The sequence below is a fragment of the Lissotriton vulgaris genome, chromosome 8 (genome assembly GCF_964263255.1).
Source record: "Lissotriton vulgaris chromosome 8, aLisVul1.2, whole genome shotgun sequence".
NCBI classification, from domain to species: domain Eukaryota; kingdom Metazoa; phylum Chordata; class Amphibia; order Caudata; family Salamandridae; genus Lissotriton; species Lissotriton vulgaris.
In genome coordinates, this window is record NC_141696.1 from 717403657 (window position 1) to 717420860 (window position 17204).

The following is a 17204-nucleotide window of genomic DNA, read 5'->3' on the forward strand; positions in this document are numbered from 1 at the left end:
AAAAAGTTCAAGGGAGATTGTGTAGTCTTGAACTTCTCTAGTTCAGATGTACTCCCTAATGTTCTGGCTAACATATTCCCCCCGCAACATAGGAGTAGCACCATAGTTACACTTACGCTTAAATTTTTCTACTGTAGCAAAGGAAGTGCAGCGAATTCTAGCATACTAAGGCCAAAGTGGAACCCAGTGTTAAATAAATGGGGTAGGGATGTCCAATCTAGTGCCCAAACCAGTGATTGGGGAATTAGCTTGGAAAATAGGTTTGGGGTTTTGTCAGACCTGAATGAATGTGATTGACTTGAGTGGGCCGATAGCATTGTGTATAAGGAACTAGCCGAGCCTGGTAGAATGTGTGCTTCTATAGTTCAGGGGATTCCTCCCACTAATGCCATTCCAACGCCCCGAATAAAAAGGGTGGGAGGTTCCAATTTCCTAGTAAGGTTGATAGAGAACATTGACCCTGAACAACTGATCTGCCCTAATTCATTAGAGATATGTGACAGCCCGGGACGTGAGGTATCACCACCAGAGACACCAGACTATCCAGCCATCAATATAGAACCTGAGTCTGGGAGGGAGGGTGATACCCAAAGCATCTTAACACCACAGGATCCTCTCTGCTTTTCGGCAGTCGAGGCAGGGGTGACTTTTCTCTCCTGGAACCTTGCAGGAATTAGTAATAAGCTAACATCTCCAGAATGGTGTAGTTTTATTGACCAGTTTGACATCATTCTTTTCCAGGAATCATGGTCATTGATCCCAGTACACTGTTTGGGGTTCCTTAACTTTCACGCACTTGCTACAAAAAAAACCAAAGGTCGCCCATCTGGTGGCCTGATAATTTGGATTCGCCAATCACTATGTTGTAAAATACAGCAAATTAATTCCCCATCAAACGACATACTGTCAGTTAATATTACATGGGCTAATGGCCATGGGGTGGCAATCTTTAACATTTATGCTAGGGGGGTAGTGGGAGGTCAAACATCAGAAGTAATCTCTGCTCTTGACCTCCAACTTGAGGCGCTTCCAACCCAGCTGTCTATTATTGTGGGAGGTGATGTCAACACAACCTTTGAACCACTTGGACAGGAGGATCAAATTCTTGCTGCTGAGAAGGACAGTAAATGGGGTGTCCCTCAGCTTGATCTACCTGTAATTAGAAGGTGGACAGCTGTAGCTAGCCAACTCAAGGCTTTATGTCTAGCGAGAGGACTCAGAGCAGCCAATGGGCGTACCCAGTCAGATCGCCAGGGGGAAAAAACATTTGACAACGGCAGGTCTTCCAGTCGAATAGATTACTTCCTGGTGGACATCAGAGGATGGGATCGATTGATCGATATGACAGTAAAAAACAGGTTAGAAAGCGACCACAACCCACTCTGTATGGAATTTCAAGCACAAAAGGGGTCTAGAGAACCCAACATGGGGGGTGGCAAAGTCACCCTAGATATTGTTGCTTCGAATAACCTGCGCCATATTAAATGGGGCAAATTAATTGAGAGTCCAGAGAAGCTGGAGGACATTAAAAAAGTGGTGATTGAAGAAGTGGAAAACATAAATACCCACAGTAGCAAGCAAAATTTTCCCCAAATTATGCTAGAGGCTCATACCCTTTTCTTTACTAAGCTCCAGGGGCTCTTTAGGAAGACCACAAAATCAGATAAGGTCGGTAAAAATCTACCTGATGTGGGGTGGTACAACCAATCTTGTAAATTAGCCCGCCAGAACCTAAGTGTTGAACTCAGATCCAGGAATATCCTAGGCGTGAGAAAGGCTAGGGAGATATATAGGAAAGCCCAGAAAGCAGCCAAAAAAGAGTGGGATGAGGATCAGTGGCGCGATCTGAAAACTGCTTGCACAGCAAAGGATCAAAAGCAATTCTGGGCTATAGTTAAGTGGGATAGAGGAGGGACAGCTCAAACCCCGCAAAATAATGTTGCCAAACACCAATGGGTAGAATTCTTCAGACCGCAATAGGCCTGTGAACTTGCCGAAGGAGAGTGCTCACCACCTCCTACAGTCTTTTATCAGTGTCAGCTATTCACAATTAAAGATTTCAGTTTAGCGCTAGACTGTGTGTCAGGGGGCAGAGCCCCTGGAATGGATGGCATCCCTGCCGATGTGTTTTTAAGTGATCGTTCATCTTGGTGTCAGTATTTTGAGTGGTTAGCCAATTCTGTGGCTAGGGGTGCGCTAATCCCCACTTCATGGAAAGGAGCGGAAATAATTCCGGTTTTTAAAAAGGGTGACAAATCACTACCTAGTAATTATAGACCTATCAGTCTTATTGACTCGGCTCAAAAAAATAATAGGTTGTTTAGTGCAAAACAAATTGCAATCTTGGATAGAAGAAAAATATATTTTGTCCCCTTAGCAAGCTGGGTTTCGACCCTGTACTAGTTCAGTTGACCAGGTCTTTTTTTTCATAGCTCTCTATTGGAGGAATGTGACCTTAACCAACGGGACACTCTATGCGGTGTTCGTAAACCTGAAATCAGCTGTGGATTTAGTACCCCGTCCCAAACTTTGGAGTGTTCTAGCTGAAGCAGGGATGGCCCCGGAACTTTAGCGTTACTTGTCCGCTTGCATGAGAACAACTATGCAAGAATTAGATGGGGGGCACAGGGTGAGGTGACCGACTCATTCCCTGTTGAACGTGGTGTTCGGCAGGGATGTGTCCTGGCGCCCACACTGTTTTCCCTATACATCAACAGCATAGTAGACCATCTAAGCCGCTCCCCCACCGATGCTCCTGTATTGGCCGGGGCACGCGCACCAGTTCTCATGTTTGCGGACGACACGCTGATAGTTTCTCGGACTCCGAGTGGGCTCCAGAAGGCAGTAAATGCGTTTGGAGAGTTCTGCCAGATGCGTGGACTTGAGATGAACACCTCCAAAACCAAGTTCATGTCCCTGAATCAGCGCAAAACATTCAAAGGCATAATTAATTTTAATGGTATTCCACTGGAACAGGTTGAGGCTTTTGCGTATCTAGGAATATCCCTTCAGAGTAACATGAGCTGGAAAAACCACATTGATATGGCCGTTTTAAAATTTCACCAGCTGGCGGGTGTAATAGCCCTTAAACATAAAGCTTCTCTGACCAAGCCAATCACCCCGGCCCTAGAAATCTATAACATGAAGGTGATAAGTGCCTCTTTGTACGGTTCGGATTTGTGGGGATTTTCCAATTTGAATCAATGAAAATTAGCGGAGAATAGGTTTCTACGTCGTCTAGTTGGGGTCCCCCGAAGTACCCCCACTGTACCGCTTGTATATGATCTTGGCAGGAAAAAAATAGAGGATTTGGCACGGTTACAACCCTTATTATATTGGAGACGGATCATGACAACTCCTGAACTAGTTCACTATGCCACTGCCCTGAAGGACATCACTAGGGCAGATCGATTTCATTCTATCCCGTGGCTCAAAGAAATAAGGGGCTTATTAACAAAGTTGGAACTAGATCACCTATGGGTCGACCCAAATGCCTCAAGTCTCTTGTCAAAGATAACCCTGAAAAAAAATGTACTGGAACATTGTTTGGTTGTCTGCCTTTAGTACTGGATCCAACACAGAGTTAACTGGTCGATTTCTTGATATTAAATCCCTACCATTGTGTGGGTCTTACTGGGACATTATAGAAAGGCCCTATGAAAGAAAATTGTATTTTCAATTCAGAATTGGGACCCTTCCAGTAAAAGCTTTTACTTATAAATGGTCGGTAAACCAGAATGACAAATGTCATTATTGTAAACATATGATTGAGAATGTACCTCATCTGCTGTTTGTATGTCCCCTTTATATAAGCCCCTGTCGTAAGTGGATAAAACCTGTGTACACAAACCTGGGGACACGCAGTTTTGTAGAGGCTTTAAGAATACTCGCATCAGATTGCACACCCTCCATGGCGATAGCCGTTGCAAAATTCCTAGGGTAGGGCCTGGACAATACGCACCCGCTTCTTGCAGTCCCTAGAGGCTAGCCAATTAATTTTATCACATCGAGTAATGTACGATCAATTTTTTAACCAATGTTTAATTGAACTGTTTTAACTCATTTTGTATAAATTGTTCTTAATCCTTGTAAGCGACAGCACCATGGTTTAATGAGTTTTTAAAAATGATGAACTTAACTTTGTAGTATTTTTAGTGTAGTCTTAGGATGAATAATGGCTTTTATGACATGCTGTCGAATAAAGCTTTGAAATTGGATTTGAATTCATAGGATAATAGAGGGGATTAGTTAATGAGATGAAACAAAGAAATATTATAATTCAGCTAAATAAGTATACTGAGAATATAATTAGAACCACAGAGATGCTATGCCAACAACTCTGAAGTTATACATTTATCGAGTAGACACATTAACTGTACATGATAAACAAATTATATTTTTAATATTAAGTTTCAATAAGAATGCAATAATGGAAGTGAAAAACGTGCATGCAGAATGCATATAACAAAGAGATGAATTAAGGAAAATGGAATTATCGAAAGAGAACATGTTTTTAAGAATTAACTGGGATACAGATTCTCTGAGGTGTGTGTATTAAGAGGTAGAACAGAAGCACATAAGTGACTCACAAAAACATGCCAGGTGAGTTTTAAAAGTACATTATTTGAGAAAAAAACCAATATAAAATCACTTTCGGTCCTTGTTTAATTACTATCTGCGCTCCTCCACTAATGCAGAGTACACAGAGAACATCGTCTGGCAGCTGCTGGGTCAATAATCTGAGTGCCTATGTGTGCAGTTTGGTGCGCCTTTAGGATTTACACATATGTGAATACCAAAATGATGGTTTATTAACAGGGGTGTCAACTGTAGAGAAGGAGTTCATATTTTTTCTTCAAAATGGCAACAGGACAAGAAAAAGAACTGGGCCAGGGCCATACTCATAATTTTGCCCCTTTTAAGAGCCAGTATCATGCTCTTGGATTGAGGCAATAGTCTCCCACTCCTACTGCTTAGGGCGGAGGAATACTGCCCAAAGGACCTGCTAGAACTTATCTGAAGAAGCTTAAAGCCCCTGCCTTTGGGAGTACCTCCCTGAAAATGAAAGGCTGTTGCTTTATATAGCTATACAATTGCACCCTTCAGTTATTGAAAGAATTAAAGGCTGGACCACAGTTTTATGGTGGTGCACATGCAACAGAGGCACGTGCAGACTATGACAGCACAGTCATGACCTCTATGTTTAGAGCCGGTGCTGCAGGAAAAGGGTGAACTCCAGGTACGTCAGTCTACTATAACATAGATAAAATCTAAGCCAGTCCTCCAAAAAGAAGGACTTTTGTTTTATTTCTAGTAAGCTTTAATGAATTATGCCAAAACACGTTGCAACCGGCAACATGCATGCGCTAACTGGGCCATGGACCGGACGCAGCTAGCATTGGGGGGGGCGACAATCTGGGTGCTGCCTGGTTAAGGCAGGAATGAAAATCCCAAGGATTCTATCAATTGTGCCAGAGGAATGACTAATATTTTGGGATGTAGATATCCCAGAATCAATTCTCTTTTCACTGCTTCGTACACATGTTAATGTTATGGCACAGCAGTCTTTGGACTGGAAGAATCAAATTCAATGACATGGGCCATATTGAAATTATTTCCTCTTCAGGACACCAGAAAATTGAAAACAGGTCCCAGGGAAGTCAAGTCAAGTCAAGTCAAGTCAAAAATTTATATAGCGCACTACATACCCAGAGGGTTTCAAGGCGCTTAGGGAGGGGAGGAGGATTATTTGTCAAATATCCACGTTTTAAGCTGCTTTCTGAACGCTAGGTGATTCTGGGTGAGGCGAAGGTAAGCGGGGAGTGAGTTCCATGTTTTGGCAGCCAGGTATGAGAAGGATCTGCCTCCCATGGTGGTCTTGTTGATGCGAGGTACAGTGGCTAAGGCTTGGCTGGAAGAGCGAAGTTGGCGGGTGGGGGTGTAGAAGGACATTCGAGAGTTGAGGCAATCTGGTCCGATGTCGTAGAGTGATTTGTGTGCGTGGGTAAGCAGTCGGAAAGTGATCCTCTTATTGACAGGTAGCCAGTGGAGGTCTTTAAGGTGATCAGAGATGTGTTCGTTGCGTGGGATGTCTAATATGAGCCTGGCTGAGGCGTTTTGGATTCGTTGTAGTTTCTTCTGGAGTTTAGCGGTGGTACCTGCGTAGAGGGTGTTTCCGTAATCCAGTCGGCTCGTGACTAGAGCGTGGGTGACTGTTTTCCTTGTTTCGGAGGGGATCCAGCGAAATGTTTTTCTGAGCATGCGAAGAATGTTAAAGCAGGAAGAGGATACGGCGCTGACTTGTCTGTTCATTGAGAGTGAAGAATCCAGGATGACGCCAAGGTTCCGTGCGTGGTCTGTCGGGATGGGTGCAGTTCAGAGGGCTTCCGGCCACCAGGAGTCGTCCCATGCAGAGGGGGATTTACCTAAGATGAGGACTTCTGTTTTGTCTGAGTTCAGTTTCAGACGGCTTTGTTTCATCCATTCGGCAACTTCTTTCATTCCTTCGTGTAGGTTAGTTTTGGCGGTGCTGGGGTCCTTGGTGAGAGATAGGATCAGTTGAGTGTCATCCGCGTAAGAGATGATGTTGAGGTTGTGTTGGCGGGCGATGGCCGCGAGGGGGCTCATGTATACGTTGAAGAGGGTGGGGCTGAGTGAGGATCCTTGTGGTACGCCGCAGATGATTTCAGAGGCTTCGGACTTGAATGGTGGGAGGCGGACTCTCTGGGTTCTTCCGGTGAGGAACGAGGTGATCCATTCAAGTGCCTTTCCTTGTATTCCGATGTTGTTGAGGCGTTGTAACAGGGTGCTGTGGCAGACTGTGTCGAAGGCTGCAGAGAGGTCGAGGAGAATGAGGGCGACTGTGTCTCCATTGTCCAGAAGAGTTCGAATGTCGTCTGTTGCTGCGATGAGGGCGGTCTCAGTGCTGTGTTTGGCTCGGAAGCCAGATTGTGAGGGGTCGAGAGATTTGTTGGTTTCGAGGAAGGCGGCGAGCTGGTTGTTGACGGCTTTCTCGATGACTTTGGCCGGGAATGGAAGAAGCGAGATGGGGCGGTAGTTTTTGAGTTCGGTGGGGTCTGCTGTTGGTTTTTTCAGAAGGGCGGTGAGTTCAGCGTGTTTCCAGTCTTCTGGGAAGGTAGCGGAGTTGAAGGAGCAGTTGATGACGTCTCGGAGGTGCGGAGCTATGACGGAGTCTGCTTTGTTGAAGATGTGGTGAGGGCATGGGTCTGTGGGGGATCCAGAGTGGATGGAATTCATCAGGTGGATGGTGTCCTCAGTGGAGATTGGGTTCCAGGTGTTAAGGGTGTTAACGTGGGGAAGATGGACAGCTGATGGTAGGGTGGGTTGGCTTCCGGGTTGGCTGTCAAAGCTGTTGTGGATGTCAGCAATCTTGTTATGGAAAAAAGAGGCAAGGGAGTCGCAGAGGGTTTGAGAGGGGGTGATGTCGTTGGAGTTGGCCGAGGGGTTGGAAAATTCCTTGACGATGTTGAAAAGTTCCTTGCTGTTGTGGGCGTTGTTGTCAAGTCGATCCTTGAATGCTGTTTTCTTGGCTTTTCGGATCAGTTGGTGGTGAGTACGGATGGCGCTTTTGAAGGCGTCCTTGTTGCTGGTGGATGGGTCTTTTTTCCAGGCCTTTTCAAGGGAGCGGCACAGTTTCTTGGACTTCTTGAGGTCGTCGTTGAACCATGAGGCTTTCTTGATGCCAAGTTTGTGTTGACGTTTTTTCAGTGGTGCTAAGGTGTCGGCGGTGTTGGATAACCAAAGGGTGAGGTTGGATGCGGCTTCGTTGGCGTTAGAGGAGAGGGCTGGGGAGGTTTGAAGGAGCGATGTGGAGATCTGCTCCGTGGTGATTTTGTTCCAGTTTCTTTGTAGGATTGGTTGGAGGTGGATGATGGGTTTCGGTTTGTTGTAGGTGAAGTGAACGCAGCTGTGGTCAGTCCAGAGGAGATCCGTAGTGTGGCTGAAGGAGACATGGTTGCTGGAGGTGAAGATGGGGTCGAGTGTGTGACCTGCGATGTGGGTGGGGGAAGTGACCAGTTGTTTAAGTCCGAGGTTGGCGAGGTTGTCCAGGAGGGTGGCGGTGTTGCGGTCTTTGATCTTTTCAAGGTGGAAGTTGAGGTCTCCCAGAAGGATGTAGTCTTTGGAGGGGAGCGCGTGTGGGGTGATGAAGTCCGTGATGTCTTCACTGAATTTTGCGCGGGGTCCTGGTGGTCTGTAGAGGAGGGTGCCTCTGAGTGTGGTCTTGGGGTCGGTGTGGATCTGGAAGTGAAGGTGTTCGGAGTTAGTGAGGTTGGCGTCAGAGCTGGTTGAGATGCGGATTGATTTCTTATGGACGATAGCGATTCCTCCTCCTGTATGGTCGGTGCGGTCCTTGCGTGTGATCTTATAGTTGTCAGGGATAGCGATGGCGATGTCAGGGGCGGAGGAAGCGTTCATCTATGTTTCCGTTAGGAAGGCGACGTCTGGAGAGATGGTGTCTAGTAGGTTCCAAAGGTCAATGGCGTGTCTGTGGACCGAGCGGGTGTTGAGAAGGATGCATTGTAGGTGGTTGGGGTCGGGAATCTGTGGTGTGGTCGGAGCGGAGGTGTTGTCGGTGCCGCTGAATTTGCAGGAGAAGCAGGAGAACGGTCCATGGGTGCGTCCAGGAGCGGCTTGGACGCAGTTGGGGGCGCGGCCGGGGTTAAGGGCTAGGAGGCCGGCGGCATCGTAGGTAATGCGGGGGGGCTGGGCAGCGCGAGAGGCAGGGGGTCTGGCGCTGGGCGCGGTCCAGGCGCGGACGGGCGTAGACGGGCTTACCTTTGGCGCACCTTCGGCGCGGATTGGGCGCGGTCGCTGCGCGTGAACGCTGCGCGCGGGAACTCCTGTCATATATGGATAGTGGAGGGGGAGGGGCGAGGGCGTCTCAGCTGGGAGGCGGGGCGGGCACACGAGGACAACAACAAACAAAATGGAGGCGGAGGGGGGAGCAGAGCGGAGCGCTGGAGACAAATGCGCTAACAGGGCTACAGCAGCAGAGGGCAATTACACAATCAAGCGCTAGCGAGGCAGAGCGCAAAATAATCTACACAGCTGGTGAAATGTCACAAAAACCAAATCAGATTGCACAGTTTGATCAGACCAAGCGGAGCGGCGCTAGCATATAAAGCACACAGGAAATGGCAGATAAACAAAGCAGCGCTACGATATTAAACACAGCAGGCACTGAGAGAGCGTTTTGAAAGGCAAGTAAAGCAGAGCAGCGCGAGTAAAACCAGATGCCTGCAAGAGACACTGGGAGCGATCTCTCTGCCTGAAGCGAGGAGCGAGTCACAACGAGTGAAGGGAGAGGAGCGCTATCTGTACTCTGTGGGAGGGCGTCTCAGCTGGGAGGTGGGGCGGGCACACGAGGACAACAACAAACAAAATGGAGGCGGAGGGGGGAGCAGAGCGGAGCGCTGGAGACAAATGCGCTAACAGGGCTACAGCAGCAGAGGGCAATTACACAATCAAGCGCTAGCGAGGCAGAGCGCAAAATAATCTACACAGCTGGTGAAATGTCACAAAAACCAAATCAGATTGCACAGTTTGATCAGACCAAGCGGAGCGGCGCTAGCATATAAAGCACACAGGAAATGGCAGATAAACAAAGCAGCGCTACGATATTAAACACAGCAGGCACTGAGAGAGCGTTTTGAAAGGCAAGTAAAGCAGAGCAGCGCGAGTAAAACCAGATGCCTGCAAGAGACACTGGGAGCGACCTCTCTGCCTGAAGCGAGGAGCGAGTGAAGGCGTCGGAAAGCAGAGAGGGTAGGGTATTAAGAAACGGTGTGTTAATGGGAGGGGGGAGGTGAGATTTTTCATATAATATACTTGCTAGCTGACAGATATTAATGTAAACTTTCTATGTTGCAAGTACGCTACTGAGATGTACAGATAAATAATACAGAGCGAATATGGAAGCATGAAAAGGTTCCTCATTTACACTATAGCGCAGCATCTTGGGAGCCTTGGTTGTACTCCTCTCCCCTGTGGTAAAAGTAAAGTGAAATTAATTTGGAGATGGCTTATCTTACCCAAGCATTTTTCTCTTTCTTCTCTCCTTTCTTTTGCAAGTCTTTGTCTTTCATCTGTTTTGAAGAGACTGTCTACAGCTAGAAACGAAAAGGAAAGGAAAAACAAAGGTCAAAAGAGAAATCTGGGCAAACAATTTATTTCCAGGCTATACACTTTAAAATGCAGACGGGGGTCTTGCTCAGGAACTCACAACATCAGTTAGGAGGTTTAATAAAAAATCTATACATCAAAAGTTCCCACGAAGCCAGGTAATGACTAATTCCAGAAAAGTATTATATGACTTATACTCTCCTCACAGGTCACTAGTCTTCGTTCCAGACTTTTTGCTACTGACTTTAGTTACGTGGGTACCATGAGATGAAAGCCAAACGAATGTGCATGCACTTCCATTACACATTGTATCACATATATCCATTGCTTTGGGAAAAGATCACCTAACCAATCTTGTACTGGTGAAACTAGCAACACTGATTTATATCTGAATGCTGCTAAACCTCCAATAGGTCAACAATTGTCTAGGAGGTAAATCTATTGTAACCAACCCCAACTCCCAAGCGCATGTACATAAAATTATTGGCTAAATTTCACTTTAAAGGCTTTTTTTGTCCACTAGAAAATAATTGTTAGATTTACCTTTTCCCACTTGAAACTCTCTCCCCAATGAAAATCAGAGAAATCAATTCCTCCTGAGTTTTTTTTCGCTAAATCGAACTTAAATCGCTCTCAAATGATGGCATGTATGGTTGACACACACTTATTCTGCCTTCTTTTTCGCCTAACATTTTGCTGTCTCTTGCTTTTGATTAACAGTTGGTCTGCTTCTGCATTGATGAATGGTAGTGAGGAAGCTACTGTTCTAATTAGTTTATGAACATGGGAGAAAGAATCGCCTGGGAGTCATAGACATGGAAAAACGGCCTCGAACAAACTGCTGTCCATATCAGACGCTGAGGAAAGAGGTCAGGGAGCGAGTAGCTTTTGTCTGATTGAAGGGCTCACAATGACAGGAGTCACTTCCAGGTTGTAAGATTGACGTTTCATTTCATAATGTGATTGAGGTACTTCTCAGCTGCTTGCATAGTGGAATTAACAAGGTTATAGGTGGATGTTGCAGCACAGTAGGAGGTGAAAGAGAATGCGACATGAGTTAGGAGGCGCTGTGACTGTACTGTATTGTAGCATTTAAGTAGCACTTACTATCGTAATGTGGGACACTGAAGTGTTTGTCCGTACAGGTCTGACGCTACACTGTGTAGGGTGGATGGATAATGTATATATTGTTGATCCTTTGCGTGAAGTGTTTCCATATTGTGTGCGATGACCACTGAGGTGCATATCAGGCGGTCACACCTCAATCCCAAAGTGGAAGTTCAATTGACAGATTTTAACTTGGTCAGCTGCGTTCGCTCCAAGATTAAAGTTGTAAGCTGAATATTTGAACACAGCTACTTATCAACCTGCCAAAGAGGACCCACATCACTCAGCACCTGAAAGACCACTGGCTCCCCAAACAGAAGAGATGCCAATTCAAGCTCCTGGCCCATGACTACAAAGCCCTCCACGACCAAGGACCCGCCTACATGAACCACTGCCTGAACTTCTACCTGCCTTCCAGGAACCTCCGCTCCACTCATCTCACCGTCGCATAGATACCACGCATTTGACGCTACTGCACAGGAGGACGCTCCTCCCATCTCGCTGCCAAGTCCTGAAACGCCCTTACCCTCCACCTCCGTACTCCACCCTTGCTGACTCACTTCAGGAAGGGACTCAAGACCTGGCTCTTTGACAGACATCGCAGCATAGCACCTGGGTACCCTTTCGGGTGAGGACCAGCGCTATACAAGTACTGCTTAACCCCTTCGATGCGGATGACAAAGCCAGCTCGTCATGGGCGTTACCTGCGCTGCGCGCATGACGAGCTGTCTTTGTCACGAAAGCCGCGATTTTTAAATTTCAGCGCGCAGCGGGAAAACCCGCTAGCGCGCATGCGGTTAATTGATTGACTGTTTGCCCCGGGCCGGAAGAAGACGTATTATAGTTAAGTATCAGCAAATACAGGCTGGATTCTGGAACCCAGCCCTGCGCCTGGGTCTGTGAACTTCACTCTTTCCCTCTGTCCTCCCTCAGGGTCTCTACGAAGTGAACAGGTCTTAAATCGGAGGGCGTGGCCAGTGCCTGGCTAGGGGGCGGCTGCTGCCAACAGTGCCCTAAAGAGCGATGCATCCTCCTTGCTCAATCGTTCTGATAAACATTCATTGGGTTGAAGGGAGGGGGCTGGGATAGGTTGCCAAGCTCTTTGCCCGGTGGGACAGGGACTTTCTTCCTTTGTTGATATTCCAACACTGCACATGCTGCTTTGGCGTGGTGCCCCTGCAGGATGTTATATTCCCTACGCATTGTGTAAAAACAAGCAGGGATACCAGAGCAAACCAAACCTTTTGTGTGAGTCGAAGAGACAGAGCAGTGCAGCAACTTGTCTCCAGGCAGATATATAGGGCACGCTGAAAGCAACAAAATCCTTATTTAGGCAACAAGGCAGCGAACACAATCTCTGAGCTCAGGGGTTAAATGTAATGCACAAACCTCTGCCAGGATATGCGTTGCCTCTGTAATTCCTACATTTAAAAAAAAAATGTTCCGTTGTTTAGCTGAACAGGATCTTTAATTTCTCCTTCAATCCTTCAATGAGTAGATTACACAAAGTAGAGGGTTGCTATTACTACCAGAAGTGATGAAGGACAGGCCATCGTAAGGGGTGGCGTAACAGGAGAAAAAAGGGTGCCTCGAGGAGGATTTGTACTACGGTCTCCACCCAAATTCTGCAGGGGACAGTATGCCCACTAGAGGGAGAAAAGGCTCAAGGGAAAGCGTCAAGCCATAGAGATAACCCCTGTGTTAATAAGAGTAGAACAATGCTTGTCTATGCACCCAACAGTAACATACTTAACAGAGTTAAAGCACCGGCATGGAACATGGGTCCTCATTATAAGTTAATGGCTAAATACCGATCCCTGTGTAAACAAGAGTTTTCACAGGCATCAGAATTACAGGTTCGCTAATAATGATCATACACTTGCAGTTCTCCCTGACAGATTGGAGGTTTGTAGGAAACGGAGACACAAGTAGATGGTATTTGAAGGTTGCTCACCTGGCTGGTACTAATGATCATCACCTCCACAACTATTCAGGCTTCAACATCTTCTCATAATCTTTTTTGATTCACCTCTTTCCTTCACTATATAACATGACAACAATTCCTTGTTTTTATTACAACAATTCTCTCCTTTTGTAGCTACCGCTCATCTCTGTATTGCAGTCTTTCCCCGGGTGTCTCTTTACCCTTTCATCTGTTTTCAAAGGACCCTATAAAGTGCACTACTTTCTGGCCTATCTACACTGGATATAAGTCTCCATCAGGCTTTGTCTTTATTTTCTCTGGATTACGTTTACATCTTGTGCCCCTGCTTGCTGCATAATCAGCTTAGATCAACAATGCGGCTCGATATTATACAAATTTAAAGAACTGCATCTTAGTTTGGGTCTCGTTGTCCCTGGATCCCCTGCTTCGGTCCTCAAAACACTTTTCCCTCTAGATACTTTGTAGGATTTTCCGATTACATTTATGTTCCTATTGGACTATTTGCTAAGTGTCTCCACTGCGTTCATTAGGAGCAACAACTATCCTTAGAATTGAAAAGGCCAACCTTGCACTTCACGCTGGCTCTGAATGGGTGCATTGTTTTGCAGCATTGATAATAGGTGCTTCTTCAATCTTGATGGCATTTATTTTACTATGTGGTGGGTTTGGTATAGTTGTACCTCTACATTTCACGTTACTTCAAGCATTCATGCATCGCTGCAGCCCAAATCTCTCAAATATATGCTAACTTAACTTATTTTCCATCACTTGAGTCTAGGCCGGTGATTGGAGCCTTTCACATGTGAGGTTAATGATGGCTGATCACCACAGCCTGTAATATTGATGAACTGCGCTCAATGAAGTAATCATAAGTGACTGGTGTTGCACGTCAACTATAAACATTAACATTAAATGAAAATCTAATATTTATAATAATTCGCAAACAAGTCATCATCTAAAATAGGTACCAAGTTCTAAGTTACCTGCTGTGCCCTTCATTTGTGATGAAAGGCTACCATTTTCCATGAACGGGTGCGCATAATTGTAGAATTTTGTTTTCTAGTGCATTGTATTGTCTAGGAGCTCTGGTTTTTAGCAACATGGGCAAGATTTGATTGCACCCTAATGGTGACTGGAAGAATGTTCAATACTTTGGGCTGTTGCATAAAATGTACATTTGCCTATAGTTTCCCTATCTTCCAGTGACAGGATCCCACTTTCTGTTGAAAAGCTGACTTAAGATTATACAAAGGGATCTAGTTCTGATTTTTTAAGGAGTTTGTGAGCAGCCTGGTTGTATCTGAAGGATTATGCCAAGTTTTAAACTTAGTCCATCTTTCAACAGCTGTCATGCTGAAGACTGTGCGGTGTCTGAAAATTCTGGGTGCCCAGTTACTGCATTTTGTGGTCTGGGAATTAGCTGTTTAGGAAGGTCTTGGACACAGTAGTTGTCTTTTTTACCTTTAAAGTTGACATCACTGTTTTGATGCTTTATTCCTGCTGCATAGGCAATTTATTTGATTATAAATGTTTGTCTCAGAGCTGAAATATACTTTGTGTATTAACCTTAGGTTTCTGTGCGCCCCTCTACAATCATTAGCTCATAGGCTGGTGCAGAACAGCACAATATCATCAGCATTCATACACAATCTTATTCCCAGATTACCATCCACACTACCCATTCCATGGGTATCTCCCTTGACTTCCTGCTGGGCAAGGAATACAAATAATAGTGGAGTGTGCCACAGTACAACTAGAGATGGTTGATTTTAGAGGAGAGACAGTCATACTGAAGAACAGGCAGCATCATTCAGGTGTTCCTCGTGCAGACTTACTTCCATTGAGTCCCCTTCAGCTAAAAGACATGCAAAGGAAGAATCACCTTCTGCTCAATTCTCTTGTAAATCAATTTTGTACAATGTGAGCAGCTACTTGGCATCTCTCTACCATAGATGTCAATGGTGGTAAATCAAGAGGCAATAATGTCTTCTGAAAAGGAGTCAATGGATGAAAGCAGCTTTACACCTCAGACTCTGCTAACAGCACCTCCTGACCGCTGGTGAACGGCTTTGAACCATGATCACTGCCAGCAACTATTAACATGATCATTCCTCCTAAAATCTTGATGAAGGATTCTGCAGGTGATACTGTGCAAGATGGAAGCAACTATTTAACAGTACCACGCAGACACATTTTAGAGATTAACAGTATACTTCAGTACTTTATGGCTGACATTCTTTTTTCTTTTATTCTTTTAAGTACAGTATACTCTTACCACACTATATTGGTTCGTATATTTGTCGGTTCAGTTCCCATGTATAGTGTTAGATCATATGTGGTTCTCTGGTAGAACAAGTGCTTTCTAAGAACGGAGAAGGAAAGCACAAGACCTACAGAGAAAAACCTCTGGGCACGAGGTGCCTCTCTAGTGGCTTCATTTAGTCATTAGATACGCTGCAGAGGAACTTGGGTGCACACTTCTGTACGAGAGAATGATTCCTGCATATAACATTGAATCCCCCAGATCAAGTCAACATAGGCATGTAGAAACCCACGTACAAACATGCATACATCACAAGGGTTTACATGCTCAAATGATTACGCTTTTGGGCAGTTTTATGTAAACAAGCACATTTGTTAAGCTTGAGGTTATGAGTAACCCTCATTAATCATGTTCTTTTAATAAGACTTCCTTGTGAATGGGTTAGCTAATTTGAAATTGCCTGAACAGGCACTTCATCTTGATGGATTAAGCAGGCAGAGTTGACAGCGCTGCATGTTCCGCTTAATTTATATCTGTGTCTGTTGGCGTTTAGTAACAAGACAGTAAGTAACCAATTTTATTTCGGATTTTAAAGATTAACCAAAACAAATTAGAAATGTCAAGCCAGAACTAAATTCGGGGAGCATTTTTGAAAGCCATATAGGCGTGCTTGGACCAAACAACTGCATGGATGACTAGCTGATGGCCATTAAGTGAGGAGAATCTTAGATAGATGACTATTCTCGCCCCTTTGCAGACAGTTATGGCATTGGATGCAAAACAGAAATTGTGCCATTTAAATTGCAGGGCAAAATTGAGTGGTAATGCCCAGACTCTGGAATAATTGAATTAATAGCTATTGCTGTTGAATTTCAATACAGTGTCAGCAAAAAAACAAAAAAAAACAAACGGGCTCAATCTTTTATATCAGAAAAATCATCATTTTTGGATCTCCTTTACCACCAGTACAGCCTGGTGATAAAAGAATCAGTGATTTGTGGTCGTACAACATGGGTGGAATTATGGTTCTGGGCAAAAACCTACTGTAAAAAGACATCAGAACATTTTACCCTACACTTCCAATACTGCACGACTACAAACAAGGCCCACTGGTGTGTTGTAAAGCTTTATCATGGAGGCACTACACTGGTACTCTGAATAGCAGAGAACCTCACAAACTGAATACTTATCTGGGCGTTCACGTTTTTGAAGAGTGCTCTTTAGACTTTGGTACTGTTCGAATATATTTACTCAAGGAGGAACTAACAACCAATTTCATTAACTTCTAAGTAGTGCCATGGTTACTCAGTTCATTGTGAATGCTCAATAAGGCTAAAGCAGAATGAACAACAATTTTATTATTGTGTCCTTTTTATTCAAAACCGAGATGATGTCGACTAAAACCGCTATTCAAAAGTTCTAATATAGGATTTTTTAAAGAAGCCCTAATGCTTTGTAAAAGTACTGAATGTGAACCATTTCAAGTTTCCACAGGCAAGTGGATATGCAGTGCCTGTTAAATTCATACGCTATTCCCTAGGGTATTCATGTTTTTGTTTTGAAATCAATTAACATCTTCCTTTGATGCGTGCTATAAATAAGGATCTTGCTAGAATTGTGATCAGTGCTTCCAGTTCTCGGTTTCTAAGATTGCACAGAAAAATGCAGACAGAAAACTACCTATTTCCCTGAATGCATTTATTTTTAAGTATGGATATGAACATCAAAAGCTATATTTTGAAATGT

General features: G+C 44.9%; 1 protein-coding gene across 8 annotated transcripts in view; it reads right to left on the reverse strand.

Moving 5' to 3' along the window:
* Window positions 1-17204, reverse strand: part of MAP7D2 (MAP7 domain containing 2) — a 514052-nt gene that overhangs the window by 302725 nt on the left and 194123 nt on the right. For all 8 annotated transcript variants that reach the window (XM_086934606.1, XM_086934603.1, XM_086934601.1 and 5 more), the window contains exon 2: window positions 10053-10130. In XM_086934606.1, the coding sequence (XP_086790732.1) occupies window positions 10053-10130 (78 nt within the window). The remainder of the gene's footprint in view (window positions 1-10052; window positions 10131-17204) is intronic.